At 36.2% G+C, this 26,831-nt stretch overlaps 1 protein-coding gene across 1 annotated transcript in view; it reads right to left on the bottom strand.

The window, feature by feature from the left end:
- Positions 1 to 708: 708 nt before the first annotated feature.
- Positions 709 to 26,831, bottom strand: part of SLC35B3 (solute carrier family 35 member B3) — a 46,378-nt gene continuing 20,255 nt past the window's right edge. Inside the window, 5 exon segments of the mRNA XM_027845428.1 lie at positions 709 to 1,745; positions 3,612 to 3,681; positions 15,771 to 15,882; positions 16,311 to 16,403; positions 24,101 to 24,198. Of these exon segments, the coding sequence (XP_027701229.1) occupies positions 1,595 to 1,745; positions 3,612 to 3,681; positions 15,771 to 15,882; positions 16,311 to 16,403; positions 24,101 to 24,198 (524 nt within the window). The 3' untranslated portion in view covers positions 709 to 1,594.

Raw genomic sequence — 26,831 nt, 5'->3', positions numbered from 1 at the left:
GCTGATATCATTTATGAGCTGTGCTCCCCCAGGCAATTCCATTAACTGCTGTGTGTCTCAGTATCTCACTGTAGTACTGGCTTTGTAATGAGAGAACCTGGGTTCACATCCCACTTCTGATACTACTTGTGTGACCTTGGACAAGATGCTTAGTTTCAGCCTTAGTTTCTCATCTGAAAAAAGAGGGAGTTAAGCTAGATGTCCTTCTAATTGTGGCTCTATGATACTATGAGCTTACCTACTAGGAAAGGCTGTGGCCTATGGGTGGACACAATTCCCTGTCTTTGCACTGATACTTTAATACTATAAAATATCAATGATTCCATCTACACTTTATAACAACAGTTCTTTATGACTTGAGGTGGCAAACCTTCACCCTGCCCCCACCAAAATCAACATTACCTGGTGGCAACCTTTCTGATGATGTGACACTCCAAACATAATGAGGATGGCACTAGGCACAGGCCTACAGTCCTTCCCCCATGTTAGCACCTGACAGAGTTTGTACCCCCCTGGCATTGCTTTCAAAAACTCAGGGTCATCCCAAAGCTGCATCCCCGTTTTAATGACACATTAAAATAGCATTTTAGTGGAGGTTGTTGCACCTGAAATAGCACATTAAATAGCCTAGACATTTTTTTTCTACTATGTAACAGCCTGTATATTATTTTTTTGTATACATGAAAAACAAACCAAACTTTCAACTACTTTAGCTTCACCATATCTTTTATTGTTTCAAAGCTGACTCACATTTTGTGAGAAAAGTAAACTATAATAATTTTGAGACAAACTTTTTCTATCTTAGTTAAGTGAATGTGTCCTTCTGGGATAATTTAATTTTTCAGAACCAACCTAGTGGGCAGAAACAATTCCTTCCATTGACATGCACTTAACTGTTGCATAAAGGTGACTCCTATGGATATCCTAGGCACATTTCACAGAGTAATTAAAAGGCATGCTGTCATTGGAAAATAGATTTTTAAATTACAACTAAGAGAAAAATCTCCCAATTTTTTGTTTCATTAAAGACAATCTAATTTCCATTTTCAACTTTAATACATAATTATATTAAGACATTACAAATCATTAAATATATTTTTATTTAAAATAATCATTTTCCTAAGACTTTAAAGTATAAATTTGGTCGTCAGTATCATAATAATATAAAAAAATCAATTTTAATAACTCAAACCAAACAACCAAACAATAAAGACAAGACAACCTACAAATTCCATATCAATGGTATTTTAGATATGACATAAATATGCTATCCAAATTGGTCCTGGTCTTGGTCTTGGTCTTGCAATGTCCCATTTCCAGTGGAAATTCTCAATAAGCTGCCAAGTACTTCAGTCCTTCATCTTGATATTTTATTCTCATAATGTGCTACACACTGGCTTTGCTGACTGTTTCAAAAGTAAAGTAAATTCAAGTGTTCTGAAGAGAAGGTCGATTTCATATAAAAATGTTCATATTTAAGCCACAATGTACAGCTTGTCCTCTACTCCTTTGGTTTTTATAAAGATCCCTTTGGAAAGTGAATTGATAATTGTTCCCTCAAAAAAGTTCCATTTCAGACAGTGTAAATTACTGCCTATACTGTTTGTGCCAACGTCCTTGTCTTTTTGTCTTCCAATTTTTTATTTAACAGACTATATAGTGATGGAAGCTTGATTTTGTCCATATTTTTGCTGTAAACATTTAGAAATATACCAAGCACAACTAATAAACCAGACCACACATACCTGAGAGGGGAAAAAAAAAAGAGTAAAAGAATATCAATGTATCAATTCATTGTAAACAAAGGAACTTGGCTATGCACATATAATAACCTTCAAAGACAGAAGTTTACTAAATTACTATATTATTTGATATTATCATTACATATTTGTTATTACTTTTATTAAAACAGTACATTCAGGGGAGTGGAAAAAGCACTGGATTAAAAGTTCATCAACTTTAGAAGCTATGTGACTTTTGATAAGTCATTTGCCAACCTGGGCCTTGGTATCTTTTTATGTATATTGAGGAGTTGGGCTTGCACCAGAAGGATCGGAATTTAAAAATACCTCAAAGGCCAAGTGGTTTCAACTCATGTAGTACATTTTTTTTTTAATTCATAAAGCAAAGAAAATAAAGATAGTAGATGAAAATCTGTTTTTCAAAGTAAAATTATAATTTTTTGGTGTCTGAATTCACGTGTCTGGTTCTTCTAGTGTTCTAGCTTCTTCAAGTGTTCTAGGTCCCCTAGCTTCAGTTTTAAAATTCCATTGACTTCCCTTACTGAGATCTCTACTATACTGGAACTTTCTCTTATTTCTAGAGAGAAGCCACTCTTCATTTTTAGTGCAACATTTAATAAATTTTAAACTTTTCAGAATAATGGTTCAAAGTTCAAAACCCAAACTTTCCAGGAGGTCTGGAAAATATAATCAAAGGATGTTCATGGCCTCAGAGACTGGAAATTGGTCATGGGTCGCTTACAGACCCTAAAAAAAACTACTAGGTGAGAGAATAAAAGGCATGAAAGAAGGTATCTCTAGGAAACAATGAGAAACCAAGGAAATTCCCATACACGTTGTATGCTTTAGCTATTTTGTCCAACAGGTCTGTGTGTGTGTGTTAACTGACAACTGAAGAGTAACAAGAAAACTTGTATTTCTGCATAGATAAAAATATGTATGAGGGCAGCTAGGTGGTGCAGTGGATACAGAGCCAGACCCAGAGTCAAGAAGACTCACCCTCCTGAGTTCAAATCTGGCCTCAGATATTTATTAGCTGTGTGATTCTGGGCAAGTCATTTAACCCTGTTTGCTTCAGTTTCCTCATTTGTAGCATGATGGAAATTCATTCTAAGGCAACTGAGACAGATTTAAAATTCAGGTGAGTGTGACGTCTAGCAATTGCACGTTGCAGCTTCTTCTGAGTAGGTTTAAGAGAATGCTAAGTCCAAGTGGGATCAAGGTCACTGATCTCATTGGTATAGGTGATTCCTACACTGACTGTACAACACACACCCTGAGGCCAGCCTGCGGGTGAACTTATCTTGGCTGGGCAACAGACAACAGATAAAGACCCCTAAGACGTACCAGAACCTGTACTTTGCTGGCTCAGCCTTCAAAAGCTCAGGACTGCCAACACACCATGAAGAAGTATTAAAAAGTGACCTGAATGAAAGATGGGCATGTATTCCATATGACAGAGATCTAATACCAAGTCAATCTTTTAGGCACTTCTACATGATTTCCCTGGATTAGGAAGAAAAATCCTGAATTCTTGCTTTAGAAAACAAGCACTTATTCCCAGTAATATATACAGCATACACTACTAGCCTTCAGGATTTCAAGTTATGCTCACTACTTTAAATAGAATCCATTTATTCAAAAAGTGAATTAAGGTAGTACCTACAAGAGTGGTAGTAAGAGGTTCAAGCAAGAGTTCACTATAAAATCCTTTCTAAAGCATAATAAAACACTATTAAAATTAAGACATCAAAGAAATAGAGAAAAAATGCAAAAGCTAGATTTAATGTTATTTGGGGAAAATATGTACCATACTACATAGAAGCTGAGAAAATATGTACCATACTACATAGAAGACAAAGTACTTACTGAAATGTGAATGGTTTAGCAAAGAATATAAAGGAAAGCACAATGGTCATTGCTTTTCTTCCTGTTGTTACTGGAGGAAAAACAAAGCATTAGTTTAATATGCGCCTACTATCTTACCAATGTCTTACAAGATTTTCACTGAAACTGTTACAACAATACAAAACAGAAACTTAATATAATGAGGCATTTGACAAGGTCTCCATTGAATGATAAATATAATAGATTTCTTTCTTCTATATGATCTGTGAATATTCACTCTAAAATACAATTAAATGATTATAAACATTTAAAAATGTAATCTATTTAGTTCTATATGATGTTACTTAAAATAAAATAGATATTTTGACAGGTAGGAAAAGAATTATTATTGATGTGGGAGTCATCTCTGAGTCAACTATTTGTATACAATCAGAACAGTGATTCAGAATGAACATCAGTATTAGTAAAAAAAAAAAAAAAACCAAGAAGAAAAATAGAAAAAAAAGATGTGAAGTTAAAGTCTGAAATGACTTAACAATTAATCAAACAAGCAAATGGAAATTTTAAAAATAGTTAATGGACCACAGAAATGACATCATGATAATTTCTTCCATAAGTTTAACCAAGTAAATTGTGACAATAGATTAATTGTGACCATAAAATAATAGTGACAACAAAGAGACCATTGATGGGCTGAATATATTGCGGACTATGAATGTAATGCAATAATAAAAATCCACTATGAAGAACTGAGAGAAACTTGGGAACATTTTCTTGCATGAACTGACACAGGAAGAGGTAGGCAAAACCAAGAGGACAATTTATATGATTGTAATAACGTAAAGGAAAACAACGAGAGAGTTTTCTAATATCTGGTCAATGTAGGAGACCAATCTTTGGTCTTCTTCCTGTCAGCAGACAGGAAAAGGTGGTCAGATCTACCCTGTAATGAATCCTACACTGTCAGACATGGACAATGTGTTTGTTTTGCTTGACTTTAATTCTCTGTTAGAGTCGTATAACAAAAAGGGTAGAAGATAGATTGGGAAGTGACGTTAAAAAAAATCAATAAAACTTTTTTTAAAAAAGCTCTGCCTAGGAGCAGCCCTGTCTATGGGTAGACAAGGACATTCTCAACACAGCTGAAATCCTCTTACTTATTGTTGAAGCAGCCAGGTTTTATGTGATCCTAACTTTTGATTATGATATTTCTGGGACTTTTTCTTTTGAGGTTCTTTTCAAGAGGTGATCAGAATGTTCTTTCTATTTTTATTTGCTTTCTTGCTACTTTATTGATCTGGGCATTTTTTTCATTCATGATTTATTGAAATACAGAGTTTGGGTTTTAAAAATTATGTTGTTCAGGGAGTTCAATGACTTAAAAATTGTCTCTTTGATTTATCACTTGTTTTTGATATCAGATAACTTACATATTTTTCCTTTTTTTTAACCATTTGATTTTGTTCTAACATTTGTTGCTGTTAAATGGAGTCATTGGTTGTTCTTTGTTCTACTCTAGTTTTCAGTTATTCCATTTCTTGGGTACAGTTGACCATTTGCTCTTTTAAGCTAACTTACTCTCCTTTCAATTCTTTCCTCTAAAGATTTAAAGATTTTATTTCATTTTTTTAATATCTTGCTATTTTTTTTCTTCCTGGAACTCATGTAGTCATTGTAGAAAAATCCATTTATTTTTTAAACCTTTGAATCTGCAGTTGTATGGAGTTACTTGTTCCTTTTTGGGGAACTCTAGATTTGAAATAGATATATTTTAATTTTGGTTACATTTTCCTTGATTTACTTATGTCTCCTCCTTTCCTAGTTCTGGGATTGAGCACTGTACCCTTCCTACCCCCTTACCCTTTTCGGAGGGGTGATGAGATTTGATAGTTCTTACTCTGGGTTCTTGCTTTAACTTCCACCTTCTGGGTCCCATCCCATCCCTGGATCCGTGCAGTTTAAAGCATTAGCTTTTCAGGGGCCTCTTTATAGAATTGTGAGGCTGGGGCCTGGGGTATCCCAGCCTGAGAATAGCGCTGGTCCCAGCCTGCTACTGCTTCCTGGGGCTTTCTGACTAGCCTAGTGGTTGGTTCCCAGAGGAGCGCTTTGCTCTTGCTGCCTCTGAACACAGAGTCTTGTGGGTTATATGTGTCCATCTCTGCTCACGTTCACACTGGTTTTACTGGAGGGACTGCTTTTCCTATTGCCTGTAGACTTCTGGCTAACTTTTTGTAAAGTTCCAGGGTGAGAGAAGTCACTGCAGTTTCTCATTGGATTTCTTGATCATTATTTGGGGCACCGCAAACTTTGGGATTTAGCTGTAGTAGATATGTGGGAATTGGGCAGTTTGCCTCCTGTTCAGATAGCCATTTTATCAGGATATCAAGACAAATTTTTCATCAAATTTGGGAGTAAGAAAGAAGAAAAGGACCCACATGTACAAAAATTTTTATAGTAACTCTTTTCCTAGTAGCAAATTACTGGAAACTGAGGGGATGTCCCATTAATTGGGGTATAGATTCAGATAAACCTGTGAAGAACTGTATGAACTAAATATAATTTTAATTAAATTAACTAAATTGAGTGCCCACTGATGGGCTGAATATATTGTGGTCCATGAATGTAATATAACAAGAAACATGCAAAGTGAAGTGAGCAGAACAATTTATATGATAATTATAATATTGTAAAGACAAACCACTTTTGAAAGACTTAGGAATTCTTATGAATACAATAATCTGGGGCAGCTAGGCGGAGCAGTGGATAGAGCACTGGCCCTGGATTCAGGAAGACCTGAGTTCAAATCCGACCTTAGGCACATAATGCTTACTAGCTGTGTGACTCTGGGCAAGTCACTTAACCCCATTGCCTAACAAAAACAAACAAACAAAAAATACAATAACCTACCACAATTCTAGAGGACTCATGGTAGAACATGCTATCTACTTCCATGATAGTCTTGAGCATAAAGTAAAGCATTTGGGGGGGGGGCAAGGCTAATGTGGGAATTTGTTTCCCATACACATTTTTTAACAGGTTTTGTCCTTGAGTCCCTTCTTTCTTCACTCAACACTCTCTCTCTTGGTAATTTAATTCATAGGAACATAGATTTAGAGCTGGGAGGGTGGAAGGGCCCTCAGAAATTATCTAACCCAATCCATTTCCCACTCATTCCCCCATTTTATAGTTGAGGAAACTGAGGTCCCAGGCAAGTTATTTGAATTCTGCAAGGTCACAAAGGAAGTGAATAGAAGAGCAGAGATTTCAACCCAGGTTCTTGGACTCCAAGTCCCATGTTCTTTCTACTGAACCACAATCATACTTCACTGAGCTTCAATTAATACCTTTATGCAAATGACTCAAAAAATTCACGGTTAGCCTTGATTTCTCTCCCAATAGCCAAATCGAGACCCACATTTCTAAATGCCTACAGAACATCACTGACTGGGTGTCCTACTGGAACCTCAAACTCAACATGGCTTAAGTTGAACTTATAATAGCTCTCTTCCCAAACCTCTCCTTGTCAGATTTGACTATTTCTTTTTTTTTTTCTTTTTTCTTTTTTTTAGGCAATTGGGGTTAAGTGACTTGCCCAGGGTCACACATCTAGTAAGTGTCAAGTGTTTGGTCTGAGGCCGGATTTGAACTCAGGTCCTCCTGACTTCAGGGCCGGTGCTCTATCCACTGCGCCACCTAGCTGCCCCAGATTTGACTATTTCTTTAGTGGTACCATTGTCCACCAGTCTCTCGTGTTTGAAATATTGATACTGTCTTTTCCCTCCACTATTCATACCCTAACAGTGACTGAGTTCATTGATTTCTTCTTCTGCAGTATCTCTTCCTCCTATGCCCTATCCTCTGTTGCTGGTGCCACTACATTAACACGGGTCCTCATTACTATCTACCTGGGTTACTTTTAATGGCCTCCTCCCAAAGCATGCTCCTATTCTAGTTTACTTCCTTCTCTACTTGCTCCCCTCTAGGTATCATCCTACACTGCCAGTCTTATTTTTTACATGCTTTTCCTCTGGCTCAAAAATTTTCAAATGCCTCCTTAATGTCTGCCATATGTATACATATATATGTGTACACACACACACACACACACACTCCTTTGCTTGGCATTCAAAGATGTTTATAATCCAGGACCACCTGACTTTTCTAGCCTTAATTAATATTACTCCTCTCCACCTACTCTGTGCTCTACTCCTGCTTTTAGGTGGGATGTCTAATTGTTTTCTGTCTCTATGTTTTTGTTCATGTTGAATTGGTCTACACCTCAACTCTTTTAACAAAAATGCTACCCCTTTTAGGAATAAAATTTCCAAAGTAGGTAATGACCTTTTCTACCTTGCCCACATAGCATTTGCTTGCACTTTTAAAAATATATTTATAGTCAATTATTGGCCACTTAATGCTAAGTTCAACTGCTATATGCTGTAGAGATTTGTATCTCTCTATTAGTCTTTGGGCACCATGAAGCCAGGGATTCTGCTTTTTTTAAACTTTGTATCTTCCCTAACTCCTAGAGCTTCCTGCTCTGAATTTAGTAGGTACTTCATAAAGTTTGCTGAATAGAATGACAAATTGGTATTCAACAATGTAGGCAAATACATGTTCAAAAGTTTTAAAAGCAAAGAAAACATTCCCTATGAATTTTAAGTAGAGTGGCAAACTATTTAACTATAGCAATTTCTCAGCAACATTTTGTACCCTAAAATTTTTATGATGATCATTTCATATAAAAATTTCTAATTGCAGAACATTTCTTGCTTATTCATGGTATATACCCAATAATTATTTATTTTAAGGCTAAGTAATGTTTTGTAACATTGTCTGAATTTATGTATATTAGAAAAAGATTTTTTCCATTATATGGAAAAAGCAAAATAAAAAAGCATAGTTTTAATTAGAAAATTGAGTTTACAGATGAATAATTTAAAAACACTTAAATTACTTCAGTTTTTTAATTAGTATTATTTCTACTGTTTCACCAAATCAGTTATTAATTAAAATACTTATAACTACTTCCTAAGTTAAATGCCTTTTGTTCTTTTTTTCCAATTAAGTTTGATAAGTTCTCATTTTCCTAATAGAAATACCATTTTCATTAAACATTTTCACCAGTCCCCACACTCAATAGGAGGATGGAAGGAAATATAAGAAACAAAGGAATACTGTTTCACAGCACAATAAATAAACATCTTCCAATTTCTGTATTTTTAAAGGACTGAATTAAAATTTAAGATCAGGAAGAGAAAAACTAGGAAAAGTTTCATATAAAAGTAAACCTTAAAATTTTCACCCATGAAATGTTATATTTTTAAGCTTGATTAAATATTACTTTATTGAATTGAAATGAAAACAAATTATAAAAATAAATTAATTTAAGACTAGTTTTTCTTACCTCTTTTTATTATTATTAAGTATGTCTTCTTGCTGAGTTTGTGTGTGTATGCATGGATGTATAAGTGCACATTTGTGCAAATATACACATACATATTTATTTCCCATATACTTATATGTATACACACATATATACACAACTATGTGTAGGCATAAATATATACACACACATCTTTCCTGACTTCCATAAATGTGGATGAAGAAAATATATGAATAATTTCACAAAAATTTAAATCCAAGATTGCTAAGCTTATTTTGAAGAAAGAAATAACCAAATACTCAAAGAGGTCTATGATCTCATCTATAAGGATGCTTCTTTTAACAATACACGTAGTAAGTCATCTATGGCTGCCCATCCTGTGCAACTCTTGTCCATGTCATCCCCTAAGTTTATTACTGGAGGTCTATCCAACATGCTAGTTATGGCCTTCTTTGGGTTCTCCTGACATTATGAGGAGCAAGGAGGCTATATAATATGCCCTGTTCCTACATGTTTAGCCCATCTTCTATCTGATCATACATTTCTTTGCTGGCATCCTTTATTCTAGTTTTCCCTCACAATTCCTTGTTTATAGAGTGTCACTCTCCGTTCATGTACATGACTGCATTTTTCTATTGCCCTGTGCATAAGGCTTAATTTGCATTCATCAGAGACCATAGTGTTCAATGATGTGTAGCCATACAATATCACTAGAACAATGCTGATATTAAAAAAAAATGGGCCTTTATTTCAGGGAGAAGCTTAGGGTAAAACTTTTGCAATTTCCCATAGGTAATCCAGCCCACTCCCTCCTTACAGTCAATGCTAAGCCTGATTTATACACCTATACGTATACAATACTGGACAAGAACGACAGTTTTCTATTTAACTGAATATCAGAAGACAAAGGGCCTTCTTAAACTACTTGGTTTTTCTGATGTGGATAGTTAGGCCAAACTGGATATCACTGAGAAAGCTTTGTAGTGTTCTAGGCTTTAATGCAATCGTCATATCATCAATAAATAGGAACATCTGGAAGACATCACTATCTATAGGACTCCCCCTTCAATTTGGACATTGAATTGTATCTTCTTCAAGAAAGTGGCTAATACCTTTGGCAAGCACAGATTTCCCTGTTTTATGTTTTGCTTGAAATTAATGATTACAAACTATGAACAAGATTATTTTAGTTGTTTTTTTCAGGGAATCTTATATGATTTTGACATATGCATATGAACTTATAGGAGGAAAGTCTTTAAGGTGATTACTTATTCTACCAAATTACACACTTTTTTTGTAGTCAACAAATAAGCACTGTGAGATCTTTTATTCTATACTTCTTTTAGTCAACTTTGCCATGAAAAAGACATGATTTATGGAATATCACTTAATCAAGTCTGTTTCTTTTTATCTCATCAAGGATACATCTGATGTATGTAGTTATTATATATTTATCATTTTCATAACAACTTTATACACACACACACACACACACACACACATATATGTGGGAGATGAGGAATGGTACAGGTCAGTAGTTACTGACATTTTCTCCAACACTTTGCAGGTCCAAGATTTCCCCCTCATGCATTTGATCAAGTCAGGGCACTTACAAGCACTTATTAAGTACATATTACGTGCCAGGCATTGTGTTAAGTGCTATTACTCTTACTCTCTTTCAGATACTTTGAGCGCTAATTCCTCAAACTCTCAAAAATGTGTCAACCTCAAGACAGACCTCTTTTTATATCTGATGCATCCCGGCTGCTCTTCCCACCTTTGCTGTCATTGTTTTTCCAGTGTAGTGCGGTATAGTGGAGAAAATGCTAGGATCTGGAAAATCAGAGAGCCTGTCTTCAAATACTGCCTGCCAACTACTGACATCTAGCATTGATTGGTGCCTGGTATTTTCTACCTGTGCGACCTCAGATAAGTAGCTGAGCCTTCTCGGGCCTCAGTTTCCTCATCCATCAAGCGAAGGGCTTAGACTCCATGACCTCTGAGATCCCTTCCAGCTCCAGAGCTGTGGTCCTATCACTTACGCGTTCTCTAAATGCACATCGCGGATTAACTGATATGAGACTATGGCGTCAAGGGCCCAAATATGGCGGTCTCCCTGCCCGTGATGGGGAAGAGAGTTTGTTTGAAGATCTTTTCCATCTTTTGTTTGCTTGTTATTTTACTTCCACTTTCATCCTTAAATGCCCTCAAGATGATTTGGTTTAGTTAGGTCTCTAGCTTAGGCTTTTTTCTCCCTCCTCTACTGTTTCTTGCCATTCTGTAAGGGTGACGCAACCCATAATGTTTTGCCAAGATCCGTACAATTTTGTAAATGGGAATATATTTTATACCAGTGTTGTACTCAGGTGCTATAGTTAAGTGAAATGATTATTGACTAAACGAATCTTTAGGCTCTTTTGGTCTCATTGTTATGGCAACTGATTTATATGCTGAACTTCACAATGACATTATTATAATTACTATTATGTCTTTTCCTCCATCCATTTTCCAATTTTTCATGTCAAGAACTTGTTTCAATTGGTCAAGCTGAAATTGTTTTAATTGCATGTTGAGTTCTAAGGTAAGCTAAGGATTCTGAGACATAGTGATGAGGAGACATTATCTTCCTGGGCATAAATAAGTTAGCACAAAGGCATCAAAACAAGGGATGGAGCATCATAGATAAAATACAGTTTCACTGGACCTAAAAATTTATCAAAGTGTGTAAGAAGGGTGGTAAGGCATAGCCAGATTGTGAAGGGCTTTAAATGTCAAAGAAAAGAATTTATATTTAATCCCTTAGGTAATGGGAAACCACTGGAGCATTTTTTCATTGTTAGAACTCTACCATCCAGGCTCAGTCACATGATTTTTTTCTCACGGTGATTTTCTCTCACCAGTTCTCCTATGCTATCTTGTGCTTTTAGTAGGAGAAGGAAACATGTGAAGCAGTTGCTGCAGCTTCAGGGGCAGCTGTGAAGACTCTACATAGTGTGCAAGATACTAATCTCTCTCACATAGAAACTGCAACTTTTTTTATGGGTGCCATATGTTGTTTTACTTGTTTTGTCTATTAAACAAATATGATCAGAATTATTAAAAACAGAATTTTGGGGCGGAACCTAGAATTATCTGCGGTTTTTCACATTTGTGGGAATCTAGTGCCCCTAACCCTGCAAATGTGGAGGGATGACTATGTACCTATTATTAATATACCCGTATTAATATATACCCATTATTAATGCAGCAAAGAAGTCAGAAAGGCACAATTAGAGAGTTAGTAGAAGAATAAAAAGATAACCAAAAAAAGCAAAAAAAGAGCCAAAAAAAAAGAGAGGGATTATTCAGGAGAAGAATGGTCAACTGTGTCAAATACTGCAGAAAGCTCAAGAATGATCAAGACTGGAAACAGACTATTAGATCTGTCAATTAAATGATCTTTGGCAACTTTGGAAAGAGCAGTTTTATTTGAGTGATGAGGCTGGAAGCCAAAATGCAAAGGGTTGAGAAGTGAGTATTAGGAGTGGAATTGGTAGCAACAGGTACAAACTTTTTATTAGGAATTTGTTTGAAAAATGGAGAAGGAAGATAGGGAAATAGCTTAAGGGGATAGTAGTACCTAGTAAGAGGTTTTTAAGATAAGGAGGACTTAGGTGTGTTTGCAGGAAGCACGGAAGGAACAACTAGATCAACTAGATAAAGTCTACAGAGAGAAAGAGAGAGAGAGAGAGAGAGGGAGGGAGGGAGGGAGAGAGGGAGGGAAGGAGGGAGGATGACTGGGGGGGACACAGTCTGCTAGAGAAGAGGGGGGAGGATGGAATCAAGTAGAGACATTATCACATACTGGATAGTGCAGCAGTAGACAGGGCAGTGAGTGTACTTGTAGTCAATTAGACCTGACCTCACATGCCCCCTCAGATACTTACTAGCTGTGACCTGGGCAAAGGGACTTCAAGCTTTCTGCATCTCTTGTAAAATAAGGAGGCTGGACTTCATAATCTTGAACATTCCTTCCACCTCTTAACTATGATCCTATGAAGTAGTGGAGTTGGTTTTAGGAAGAAGGGCCATCTTTTCATCAGAGATAGAAGGAGAAGAGAATGGGAGATGAAGTCAAGGGGCTACGAAATGAAAAAAAAAAGAGAGAGAGAAGGGGAAGTTCATGGAGAATGGCTTGTCCTGGAAAAGTGTGAGTTAAGGTCCTCAGTACAGAGGGTTGAGGATGGGGTGGTATGGAAGGCTTGAGGTGAGAAAAGCAGGTTTGTAATAGTCACTCCAGGGAACAGGACAGAGAATCAGTTGGGAAGGAGTAAAAGGATTATCTTGTTTGTAGTGAGATATCAGTTAGACTAAGATTAGAAAACATGTATTTATAATGGACTCAGTGGAAGACAGTTGAGTGACTTCCTCCAATATTGCTGGGTAGTGAATGAGTAGGAGTGGAGGAAATATATAGATGGGGTAATTCAGGGGTAGGGCATACAAAGAGATAAATACATTTCCTGACCTCAAGGAACTTATGATCTAATGAGATGTAAGTGAAATGTTGAGCACACTGCCTGGCACATAGTAGGCACTTAATGAATATTTATTGATTGAAGGGATATCAGTTAGTGAATGAATACTGAAGAATGTAAATTGGAATAATCCACAAATTTTACAATAGGAATATTTTAAGGGTGATGAACAAAGGAGAGGGAGACAGTCCCTCCCATGGGAACTACACAGCTAAGACAGGATTCAATTTGTACCTGTTTTTCCAATTAATTGATAAAGTTTGGTATAAAGGTGGAATATCAGGAATTGTTGGTAGGAGGAAAAAGGCTGGACAAAATTTAAAGGGAGATTATTCAACTCCCATGAATTCAATTATCTTCAGTATAGCGATGATTCTCAGATCAATTTATCCAGCCTTAACTTCTCTCCTGACCTTCAGTCTTACCATCTCCAACCACCTACTGAACATCAATCAATCAATCAATCAACCAACCAATTAATGTGCCTACTATGTGCCAGGCACTATGCTAAAATCTGGGGATATGACAGAGTCCTTCCCTTCAAGAAGCATGCAATCTAATGGGGGAGACATGCAAACAAAGCTATACACAAGATAAATAGGAAATAATTAAGAAAAGGCACTAGAATTAAAATAGGTTGGGGAAGTCTTCCTGTAGAAGGTGGGTTTTTAGTTGGGACTTAAAGGAAGCCAGGACATCTCAAACTGCATGTCTCACCTCAAATCTTCCCCTCCTCCAAACTTACTTATTACTGTTGAAGACACTCCCTCCTTCCAGTCACACAGGCCTGAAACCCTGGTGTCCTTGACTCCTCACTTTCTCACTCCCCATATCCAATCTGTTGCCAAATCCTGCCATTTCTATCTTCATAACATCGCTTTTGAAAATCCCCTTCTCTCCTCTGACACTGCTACCGTTCTGGCACAAGTCCTTATAACTTCAGGCCTGGACTACTGCAGTTACTTGCTGGTTGGTCTCCCTTGTCTGAAGTTTCTTCCCATTCCAGTCTATCCTCCATTCAGCCTCCAAAGCAATCTTCTTAAAGCACAAGTCTGACCATATCAAGTCAATAAAGTCCAGTGCCTCCCCTACCTGTAGGATCAAATACACAATCCTCTGTTTGGCTTCTAGAGATGTTTATAACCTGGCTTCTGTCCTTTCCAATCATCTTATCCTTATTCCTCTACACATATTCTATGATCTGGTCACACTGGCCTCCTTGTTGTTCCTTGCACTAGACATTTCATCTCCTGACTGTCCCTTTTCACTGTCTGCCCCCCTCTCCTCATGCCTAGGATGTTCTTTCTTTTCTTTTGCTCTTGACTTCCCTAGCTTCCTTCACGTCTCAGCTTCTGCAAGAAGGCTTTCCTAGTCTCCTTTAATATGGGTCCCTTCCCTCTGAGATTTTCTCCAATTTACCCTGCATATATTTTCTATACAGGTTTGATTGCACATTGTCTCCCCCATTAGAATGTGATCTCTTTGAGATAGCACAGTGGTACATAGTAAGTGCTATATAAATGGTAGTTTGGTTGACTGACTGAATAGCACATAGTGAATACTTGTTGACTTGATCTGACTTTACTTGATTTTTGAAGAAGGTAAAAGAATGACAACATGAGAGTGGAGAAGAGAATTTTAATTAATTGGTTTATAATTACAATGATATTTAAATTATTTTGAGATAGAAAAGGGATTGATTGGATTGAAAATATAATTCTATTATCTTTAAATCCTAAAACGTTAAAATATGCAAATGAAAATAAATGAACACATTCACATGAAAGACATATATAGTTTTGGGAGGTGGGTGGGGAATAGTATAATCTCCTTCTGGTGATACAGATGAGCAATAGTTTGCAGATTATAGTCATAGAGAATTACCTGGGGCACTAAGAGATTAAGTAACTTGCCCAGGTTCATATAGCTAATATGTGTGAGAGGGACAAATTGAATTCAAGTTTCCCAGACTCAATAGTTGGTCCTCTCTCCATTGTGCTATGTTGTCTCTCACTGTCCATTTAAGATGACATTTTAGTAAGAGTAATATCACCTCACTTTATTTTCAAATATGGTAATAATGAATTACATAAGGAACAAACATAGCTTCCTTTAGAAAGCTGAATCAACAACATAACTAATCACTCAAGAAAAAAAGGTCAACAGAATTTCTTTTTGCTACTAAAAAGTGGATAGTACTCCTGCTTTTGGAGAATAACATTTAGAAATGTGTTAAAATGCTTATATTAAAAAATCAAGCATATAAGCTACTCATACCTGTTACAGCAAGAAGTGCACCAAAAATTTTAATCAAAGCCAGAACAAAGGAGATTCCAAAATACCCAGTAAGGGAGAAAAGGAATGCATAACCATATGTCTGTACTGGATGCTGCAACAACAAAAATCCTGTTAGGAAAATGCAAAACAAACCCTGAGGTATTACAAGATGAAAAAAAATACAGATTTTAATCAACTGCTTGAGCAATAATAAGCTGTTCAACAATGCATTCAAGCAAAGATTCTTATTTAATTTTGATTAAAGAATGGAAAAATTATAATGAAATTAAAAATCTACAACTTTGGCATAGTGATTTAAAAAAATTAATTTGCTAGGTTGTAGCAAGGACAAAACAAATTAAAATATAAATCATGCAATCTAAATTTCTGATGTCCTAACATAGGTTGTGGCAAGGTTAAATTAAAGGAATTTCCAAATTACATAAGTATCTGTCTTTTCCAACAGGGGGAACTTTAAAAGTATATAGAAAGCTACTTAGTGGCAAATGTTTGTTTAAAAAGTGATTAACTGGCATTTACCTTTGAACAAAATGCTACCGCAGGGCTTAATCCAGTAGTGCATGTCAATCCCAATAAAATGTACACAAAACCTATCGAATAGGAATACAAAACCTGGAATGGATGAAATAAAGTGGTTTAAAAAAAGATTACCTAGTGATAAGAACTATCAAACCAAAGATAGGAAATTAAGGCCTTTTAATATGTGGCTCGATTAACTTATTCAATTAAGTCTACAGCACAAAACATTCTGAAGCTAACATCAAAGTTACTGTGTAAACTAACATACTAAAAATGATGGTTGATAGTATCTGTTTATAACCTTACAGACTAAATTAAAATAAACAAAACCCTGCAGTACATATTCTCTTGTATGTATTTATTACTAATATCTGGGAGCAACTGTTGAATTCAAAGATGACATTGTGTAATAGGACACCAATATTTAAAGAAAAAAATCACATAGCAATGTTAATCTTTCTAGAAATACTTTAAACTGACATACATTCACAATAGAAAGAAAATAGCAAAGCACTGCATGGCAAGACTTTGTATTAAAACTTCTCTATTACTCCATCAACCTATAAAGCTCAAGGTTGATCTGCCTAACAATCTCAATTCTTACTCTACTGGTTGCTGATTACTTATTCCCTCCAGGCCAAGAATGCCTTATCTGAAGTGAGGATGATGATGATCTGGAATTTATTCTGACTAGAGTTTTAAAAAGGAGTCTCTTGATTGGCCCAGCAGTGGAATATAGTTTGGTCAAAGCACATACACTGTTTAGTAGCTTTTTGTGCATAATTCCAAAATTATACTTACTGGCACCAGTTCTCCTATGCTTTTATTTCCATTTCTCTTCTTTGCACTGCCCTATATGTCCTCACATGTAATTCACACAGATTAAAAAAAATAGACCTAGAAGGGAACGTGGGGTTAGAGTAGTACAACCCTCATATTATAGATGATAAGACACAGGCTAAGAGAGGCTAAGCAATTTGCTTAAGGCCACATACCTAATCAGCAGAACTAACATCTCCCTACTCCTAGGACCATGCTCTTTCCATTGTGGAACACTGTTTGAAATCACTATTCTGACTATCATTTCTTTTATTTCCATCTCTACTCTTATTAAGACCAGGATAATTGTAAGTCACATACAGTCAAGCTTTGGTAACAAAAGCAGCACAGATTAGAATGGTTCAGCATTCATGGTTTCAAATGGTTAAAACTTATGAAATTTAATTCAACATTAATTAGGCTCCTATTGTGAGCAAAGTGCCATGCTAGGCATATATTAGAAAGGTTTTATTAGTCTGGTCCAACAAAATGCTTGCTGAATGTTCTTTCTCTGTCTCCTTTGCTGGATCTTCATCCAGATTAAATCTGCTAAAAGTAGGGGTCTTCCAAGGTTCTTTCTTGAGCATTCTTCTCTTGCCTCTGTGTACTGTGCCCTTGGTCATATCATCAGTTCCTATTGTTTTAATTATCATCTCTACTAAGATGACTCTCAGATCTACTTGTCCAGCCCTAACTTTTCTCCCAACTTCCAGTCTTCCATCTTGGATCTGGGTAGCTATATGACCCAGTCGACAGAGCGCTGGGCCTGGAGTTAGGAAGACAAGTTCAAATCTGGCCACAGACACTCATTAGCTGTGTGACCCTAGGTAAATTATTTAACCTCTGTTGCCCTCAATTTCCTCATCTGTAAAATGGGGATAATTAATAGTACCTACCTCTTAAAATTGTTGTGAAGATAAAATGAGATAATAATTGTAAAGTGCTTAGCACAATGCCTGTTACATAGTAAGTACTAACTAGCTATTATTATTACTGTTATTATTTCCAACTGCCTTTTAGCAATCTTGAGCAAGATGTCCCATGGATATCTTAAACTCAACTTGTCCAAAACTGAATTCATTGTTCTCCCCCACTCCCAACTCATCTTCCGAACTTTCCTATTATTGCTGAAAGTAACATCATCATCCCAGTCACCGAAGTTTACAATCAAAACATCATCCTCAATGTGTTACTCTCTCATCGTTCTCTTTCTGCCTCCAATATCCAATCAGTGGTCAAGTTTTGTCGTTCGTACTTTTGTAATATCTCTTCTATACGGCCTCTTCTCACTTCTGACACTGTCACTACCCTTGTGCAAGCCCTCATTATCTCAGTCCTAGACTATTGCAACAGCTTGATGGCTGGTCTCCCCATATCACCTTACCATATTCCAGTTCATCATTCACTCAGCTGTTAAAATATTCTCCCTATAATTAAGTCTGACCATATCACCCAATTCAATAAACTCCAGTGGTCTTCTATTACTTCTGGGATCCAATATAAAATCTTGTGTTTGCCTTTCAAAGCCCTTTATAAGCTGGCCTATTCCTACCTTTCCAGTCTTCTTATACCTTACTCCCCCCTTACCTCTACATACTATGTGATCCAGTGACATTGGCCTTCTTGTTTTTGCTGCTGATCTCAGGCCTGTGACACTCTCCCTCCTCAAATCCATCTCAACTTCTCTTGAGTCTTACATGTCTTAGCTAAATTCCCACCTTCTGCAAGAAGGCTTTCCTCCTCTTTAATCTTAGTGCCCTCCCTCTGAGATTATCCTCAATTTATCCTATATATGTCTTATTTGTACTCAGTTGTTTGCATGTTGTCTCACCCATTAGATTATAAGCTTCTTGAGAGCAGGGATCTTTTTGTTTGTTTGTTTTTGCCTTTCTTTGTATCCCCAGTGCTTAGCACAATGCCTGGCACATGGTAGACATTTAATAAATGTTAGTTGACTAACTGGCTTATCATCTTTCATATTACTTCTCAAAATGAATTAACCAATTAATTATATAAGTTGGTTAAAGGGTTGTGGTTGTCACTTGCAAATAAATTTATTTTCATTCTGTCAACACTCTGGAGGTTACTAGGGGTTGTTCATACTGTACTTAACTAATTTATGATGCTTTCAAAATCTACCCGAAGAATGTCATTTAATGTGTGTATTCTCTGGCTCACATTAATGAATTTGGTCATTATTTTGTTTTCTGGCCAATACAAATTAAAGTTCCTACTGAACCTATCATTTATTTAAAATCATTTCATCCTTCTGCTCTAGGACTTCTGGATGCTTTCTTAATTAGTAATTTTCTCAATTATTAGTGCATGCTCAATTCTGCAACAATTTGTACTTTATTCTTTTTTTTGGTCCTGAAATATATGAACAAGATAGCAAATGCTTTAATCTTTGTATCAATCTCTCTCCAGGTACTTGGAGAACATGGAGATTGTAAAAGCTGGTGACTGTTCACTAGAAAACTATGAAGAGCTTCTGAGCTTTGTTCAGCTTTTGAAATCCCATATTGCTCATTATGATAAAGCACTTAATTTTACAAGCTCTGATTATTTTCTAAAGTAATTTCTAATGAGGTTAATCACCCAATTCAGTTCAGTACTAAGAAAAAGCTACTAACTCTGATTAGGTAAAGTTTTAATGACCATGTCTCTGTTGCCATTTGTATACAGATGAATTTTTATCAAAATAAAAATCCATTATAATTTTCTATTTTGCATAGAAATAGGCCTGTTCTATGCTATGCCGTAAGACAGCATCTTATAGTAACCACTTGTATCTCTGTACTCTGACTTTCTGTTACTATTCTTCAGAACACTGGCCTGAAAAAATCTTTTCTACTATATATTTTTCTGGACTTGCCCAGAGGAATTTTTCTTCTCATTATTATGTTGGTCCTATTATGTGAAATAAGGAGCATAACACTTAAAGAATCTGAATACCCTCAAATGGGAGTTGTAAATCAGGTTTTAACAACATTTAATATAGTTTTAAATAAAACCAGAAAAGAACTCTTGTAGAAAAAGAATGCTGCAAATGAAGTTCCCAAAATTAGACCTATATGAATGCTTTGAGCTTGTTCAAAACAAAAAAAAAAATCTGCTCTTTAGAAGCATCCATGTGATTTGCCTCCTATCCTCCAATTCACATGCTGCCTAATAGTGTCAGAGGAAGTCATATAATTAAGCCAAAAAAATCCATTCACAATTCATGAAGGCCCTTGACTGGGCCCTCACTGCTGCAAAGCAGTCCTCTGCTTTTACCCTGATTCTCTCTCCCACTCCTCACAGCTGCTATTCCAAATCTCTTCTGTCGACCTGATATCTCCCCCATTACTCCTCCCACCCTCGCAGCTGAAGACTTCCCCTCATACTTTACTGAGACAACAGAGGCCATTCTCTGCATCAACTTACTGTGTCTTAGCCCCTCTTGACATCACCCCCCATTCTTTCTTCTTTTAGTATTGATTGAAGAGGTGGCAGACTGCCTCCTCAATCATCTACCCTTTTTCTCTAATCGCTTCCTATTGACTAGCTCATTCCCTACTACCTATAAACACGTCCAGTCCTCCCCATCCTTAACAAAACCTTCATCTAACCAGACACTCTCCTCAAGTTATCATTCTATATCTCACTTTCATTTCTCAACTAAATTGCTGCAAAAATCTATCTATATTTGTTTCCACTTCCTCTTCAATCACTCACTTCTCAACTCCTTGATGTTTGGCCTCTGCCCTCATCACTCAACTGAAACTCATCTTTCCAAAGTTACCAAAGATCTCTTAGTTAACAAATCCAATGGCATTTTCTCAAACCTCAGCATCTGATAAAGCAGACCAAGCTCTCCTATGAAAGACTTCTGCCTCTTTGTCTTTTCATAACACTGATCTTCCTGGGTTCTCCTCTTACCTGTCTGACTTGTCCTCAGTCTCCTTTGCAGAACTATAATTTATGTCACACTCAACTGTGGGTATGGTCCCAAGGCTCTGTTCTGAGCCCTCTTCTCTCTCTAACATCTCTCTCTTGGTGGCCTCATTAGGTCCAATAGATTTAGACCTATATATCAGGCCCCAGTCCCATATCACCAACTGCCAATTACCTATTAAATATTTTCACTGGATGTCCTACATGTATCTTAAACTATGTCCAAACAAGAATTTGTTATTTCTGTCTCCAAGTCTACCTTTCTTCCTAACTTCCTGATTTCTAATAAATACACACTCATGACTATTAGGTCATTCTTAACTCCTCCTTCTTCCTCTCCTCCCCTCAATAAGGTGGTTGCCAAATCTCTCTGCTTCTACCCTCATGACAGATCTTGTATCTACCCAACTATCTCGTCTTACCTAGCCACTCCCCTACGATACCTGGCACAGAGTAGGTGCTATGTAAGTATCAGTTATTATTATCACCATCACCACCACCTCTTGCCTGGAATATTGCGATAACCTTCTAATTGTCTCTCTGTCTCACCTCTTCCTCTCTAATCCATCTTTCACACAACTACCTAAGTGATATTCCCAAAACACACAACTGACCATGCCACTCCCAAGATTAATAAGCCCAAGTGGCTACTTATTGTCTCTAGGACCAAATATAAACACCTTTGTTTGGCATTTAAAACCCTTCATAACTTTGTTTGAACCTACTTTTCCAATTATTTTATATATCCCCTCGCCCCCCTTCATGTACTTTTGGGTACAGAAAACTTGGCCACCTTACTATTCTTCAGGTATGACTTCCCATTTCCTTTCTTCATACTTTGGCACAGGCTGGAATGCTCCACAGCTGGAACGTACTCCCTCCTCACCTTTGCCTTTAAAGTACAGCTTCACTGCCACATCCTAATCGGGCTTTCTTGATTTCCCAGCAGTTAGTGCCTTTCTTCAGAAATTTCCCTCAATTGAGGTAACAACTATTTAATTTTGTTTTTGTACCCCCAGTGCCTTGCACAGCACCCAGCTCATTGTACCTACTTGATAAACTGATCATTCCACTTTCATAATTGTGACTAATTACCATATAATTGGGTGCTTTCTCCTCCCAGGTTTCTGTTTTGGTTGACTGTTTCCAATCACAGATGGCTGTCATTGTCATTCTAATTTTCAGTTACCAGAAAGTTCTTTTCTCAATAGTGATATGTACTTGGAAGAGCTAAAAGAATATTCTTTCTCTCTGAGCTGCTTCATAAAACTAATGGGCATATGTACATACTCACATATACATATACATGTATGTGTATATATGCTTCAAGATCTTTAAAAATGTATTTGTGAATAAATATACTTTTAAAAAACTATCTAAAAATGGAATCCTTTCAGATAAAACTCAATGTCACTTCTAGAAACTGCCAGAGTAAATTAAATGTCAATAATGTAGAATTTTCCAGTTAAGACTAATTCCTGTGAATTTTTAATTTCTAAAATTTTTCTGGTGCATCAGATTTTATAGCTGGAAGAGACCTTAGAGTGAAGCCCATAGAATTTAAGTGACTTTTCTTAAGTAAGGATTTGAACCTAGGTAATCTGATTCCAACATCCTACCCTCCAGTCCCCTCTTTTCCCCAATAATATCAAACTGCTTCTTAGTCAAACTAGAGGGAAAATACTTGAGCAAAATACGATCACTTTTTACCAACAATACCTTTATTACTGGTTTGTTTTTACATGATACAGAACAGTTAGGATTTAGTCCTAACATAAGATTTCACCCAATTCCCTGGTTTCTGAGCCTGTTTGTTTACAACTGGAAGATTTGGGTCACTTAAATTAGGCATGACTTCCTTCTTCTGACGATATGTTCATAAAAATTCACTTATACTAGTCTTAATATTTTATATATGTATGTTTGTATGTAATTTGTGAACATCTGTTACTTCCCTCCCTGTCGTCCTAAATAAGTATTCTTCTTCTAGTCACTTTTCAGTTAAAAAATTGTCAATTGTAGTTTAAGGGTAAGTTTATGTTCAGAGGTAAAAAGTTATACATCATATACATTAAAGTCCCCTCTCCCAATTATAAATACTTATAATTTCTAAATGTAGCTTTATAAGACAGGTGGCAGAAAGGTCTTCTCTATGACTTTTAAAGAGAGCAAAGATGATGCAGATTCCCTACTTCTTTCTAAAATGGAACCCCAATACTGCAAAAGGACACCATCTGAAATTAAAGGAGATCTCTTTCTATTCGTAAACCCTAAGATTCTGATCCTAGGATTTCTTTTTAACACTAGGGGATAATGACAAGAATACTGTCTAGTCTTAAAAGCCAAAGTATTCCTTCTAACTGTCATTTATGTTTATATGATTACTCTTTACTTCAGAGACATTATATACTCTTATAACTATCTTGTGAGCTTGTGAGGCTATAGAATTATCATCTAACATTTCCAGCTATGAAAGACAAATGAAAGGAGTTCCAATGTGATATCCAAATATACACACACACACACAGAAGCTTAATGGTGGAACCAGAAAGCAGAATTCAAGTAGCTGGAGATCTAGTCTAGTGATCTAACCACCAAGCTTACTGCCTTTCACTTACATGATGATGTAAGCACATATATCAATTTTCTTTTTCAAGCTAAAAATGAAAAAAATACTATGTTTTAGGAGTAAGAAGAATGGTAATTATAAATCTAAACATTATCTTTCAGACAGAAACATTTACATACTTTAGGAGTTTACCTTACTTTAAGACAATGTAATAAATACATTTCCAATAAGATAGATTAGGCAGGGGTAGACTATTTACATTGCATTTTTTTCCTTCACAAAAAGAAACTTATTAGAGTTCCTTTAAAATGGTTAGCTTCCCAGAGAATTAAAATGATCTGATCTACAAAAAACAAAATTCACCAACAACTTGTCAGGAAGACGGCTATTACATAAAACAAGGTATATTCTTACATCTGGGTTTTTAAATTTGAAAATATAACAGTGTGTTTAAGTTTATATTTACCATTTCAGAATTTGAAGCATTGTGCATCTTCATAGCTTTTTCCTGTACATTTCCTATAACAGCATCTGCACAGAGGGCCAGGGAGATAAGAACCACACCTTCCAGAAAGTAAAAGACAAACAAAAACGTCTCATTTAAATATAAGAAACACAATAAAGTATTCAGGTTTTAAAACTTGTTCTTAAACCTGAATTCTCACATAAAGAGAAAATAGTCTGGCCATACCATGTCCATTTAAATCTCATGTGAGATTTCCTTTATATCTAATTTAAGTGCCACACAAAAAGACTAATATCCTTACTAAAAAGCATATCTTGCATTGGAGCTAAGTAATGATGACATTCAATAGAATTTATAACAAAAATGATTCAAGCAATGATAAGATTTTTGTTATCTGTCTGGCTTCCTAAAGTGACAACATTCAGAGCATTAAGTTCTCCTAGTTTTAAAATAATAAGCGGTGAAGAATACTGGATAGGTGGGCTGTCCTTGAATGGGTTTGAGTCTAACCTGTGGATCATACTGGCTATGTGACCCCTGTCACTTAACTTAGTGCAGCCTAGTCAACTCTCTAAGAGTTCCTAACTTGCGGTCTATGAACTAGTTTAAAAATTTTAAAAACATATATATTCTGATAACCGTGTTTTTAATATTATTAAAAACAATAATTTATATTGTTATTTTCCTTTATAATCCTATACATTTCATTTTATGTATTTAAAAATGTTATTCTGAGAAGGGCTTCACCAGACTGCCAAACGACAGTGTTTGCCACGACAAACAAAGGTTAAGATCTGCTTTAACTTGTAGAGGAGACATTCTAGCCTGCGTTGGTTTTGTTTTGTTTTGGTTTTTTTTGGCTAGGCAATGGTGTTAAGTGACTTGCCCAGAGTCACACAGCTAGTGAGTGTTATGTGTCTGAGGCAGGGTTTGAACTCAGGTCCTCCTGACTCCAGGGCCGGTACTCTATCCACTGCGCCAACTAGCTGCCTCCTCTAGCCTGCATTGTTAGAGGGAGGCTCCTCACTGAAAGCTCTAATACCAGGGAGGAAAAGTACAAGGCCTGTCCCCATCCCTATTGTTTAAATAATCACATTACTTAATACGCTAATGTAGACTTAATGACTTCAAAACATTTTGGGGTGTGTTCCTCTCTACTGGCATCTCTGGTTAGACTGAATACTTCTAATAGATATGGACTAGGCTTCTCCTCACTCTATAATACTCCTATAGCACTAACAGTGGCCTCCTAAACAGCATAAATGGCTCCATGCATGTTTTAAATGATGAGTCCCAAGAGATTTTTGTTTCCCTTTAAGGAAATTATTTCACTGGGAATAAAGAGAAAGAGGGAGAGTACCTCTTGTAAACTGAACCTGAAAGTAGTAGCACCCCTAGTGATAAGCTCTTTTTCCAAAAATAGTAGTAGAGTCAAAGCATTCCTTTGGGTTAAAGTCTCTGAAGCATAGAAAGAAAGTATGTCTGAAAATTCTGGTCATTCTTGGCAACTCTAGAGCTGTAATCTGGCTCAGGAGAATGACTCCCCTCCCTTTCAATTTGACTTAATTCAATTCAATACACATTTGTTAAGTGACTACTTTATGAGAAGCACTGAGCTAGGTAGAAATTGAGGAAAAAACAAATTTCAATTAATATGAGGGACCTACCCTAATGGAACTTACAGTTTGGTAAGGGGAAATGATACACACATTAATTACAATACAAAAGGATACATTGTTCCATGCATTAAGAGAATGATTTTATATATACATGTGTGTGTGTGTGTGTGTGTGTGTGTGTGTATATATATATATATATATATATATATATATACACATACACATATATACATATATAACAAAAAAGGATTGAGGTCCAAGGGCAAAATGATCATTACTGACTAGGGGATAGGGTAAGGCTTCATACAGAGTGTGGTATTTGGTTTGGATTTTAAAGGATGTGTAGGATTTCAACAGGGGAGGAAAGAGGGTGACATTCCAGGCATATATGAAGCAGCAGCAGCAGCAGCAGAGGCATGAGAACAGAGACTTGAATATTGGGCTAAGGAGTTTCAGCTTTATTAAGTAGGCAACATAGAGCCACCTAAGTTTTTAGAACAGAGTAACATGACCAGAAATCTCTTTGCAACAGGATTCAATCCAACTCCTAAGCATAGAAATTTAAAGCAGACATATGCTGTGGCTCTAGCTCCTGGGGTCATACACCATTATTTTTGGCTATTTGGTGTTTATAGACTATTATCCTAAATGGGCAACATTCATATAACTCATTTTTGTTGACAAGACAAGTAAGCAATCTAGTAAACATTCAGCCAAGTGACTTTTTGAATCTTGATAAAAAAAAGATAATGAAGTTGATTTAAATAATCAGTAGAAACCTAAATGACATACTTTTTTATTGGCTGTTCCATTAAATTTATGCCTCTATTCTTGTTTTACTTATTTTAGACTATGGATCATGATGTTTAAATGCAGTTATACAATCAATCCTTTGTCTCTTGGGGTTCCATGGGCAAACTTAGCTGTGAATTCCTATTTCTTCCAGGTGTACCTTTTTTTGAGGCTAATGTGGGGGCATTTAAAGGAAAAATGTTTCCTACACCCTATTAGTAAAAGTCTCACATTCAATACTTTCCTTTAAAGGCAACAGAATATAATAAATACCCAAATTAATCCAGAATAACATTTTAATTCTTTCATAACATTCTTAA

The sequence above is a fragment of the Vombatus ursinus genome, unplaced genomic scaffold (genome assembly GCF_900497805.2).
Source record: "Vombatus ursinus unplaced genomic scaffold, bare-nosed wombat genome assembly UNPS02000577.1, whole genome shotgun sequence".
Lineage (NCBI taxonomy): Eukaryota > Metazoa > Chordata > Mammalia > Diprotodontia > Vombatidae > Vombatus > Vombatus ursinus.
Note: the sequence above shows the minus strand (reverse complement) of the source record. Positions and strands in the feature narration are given on the sequence as shown.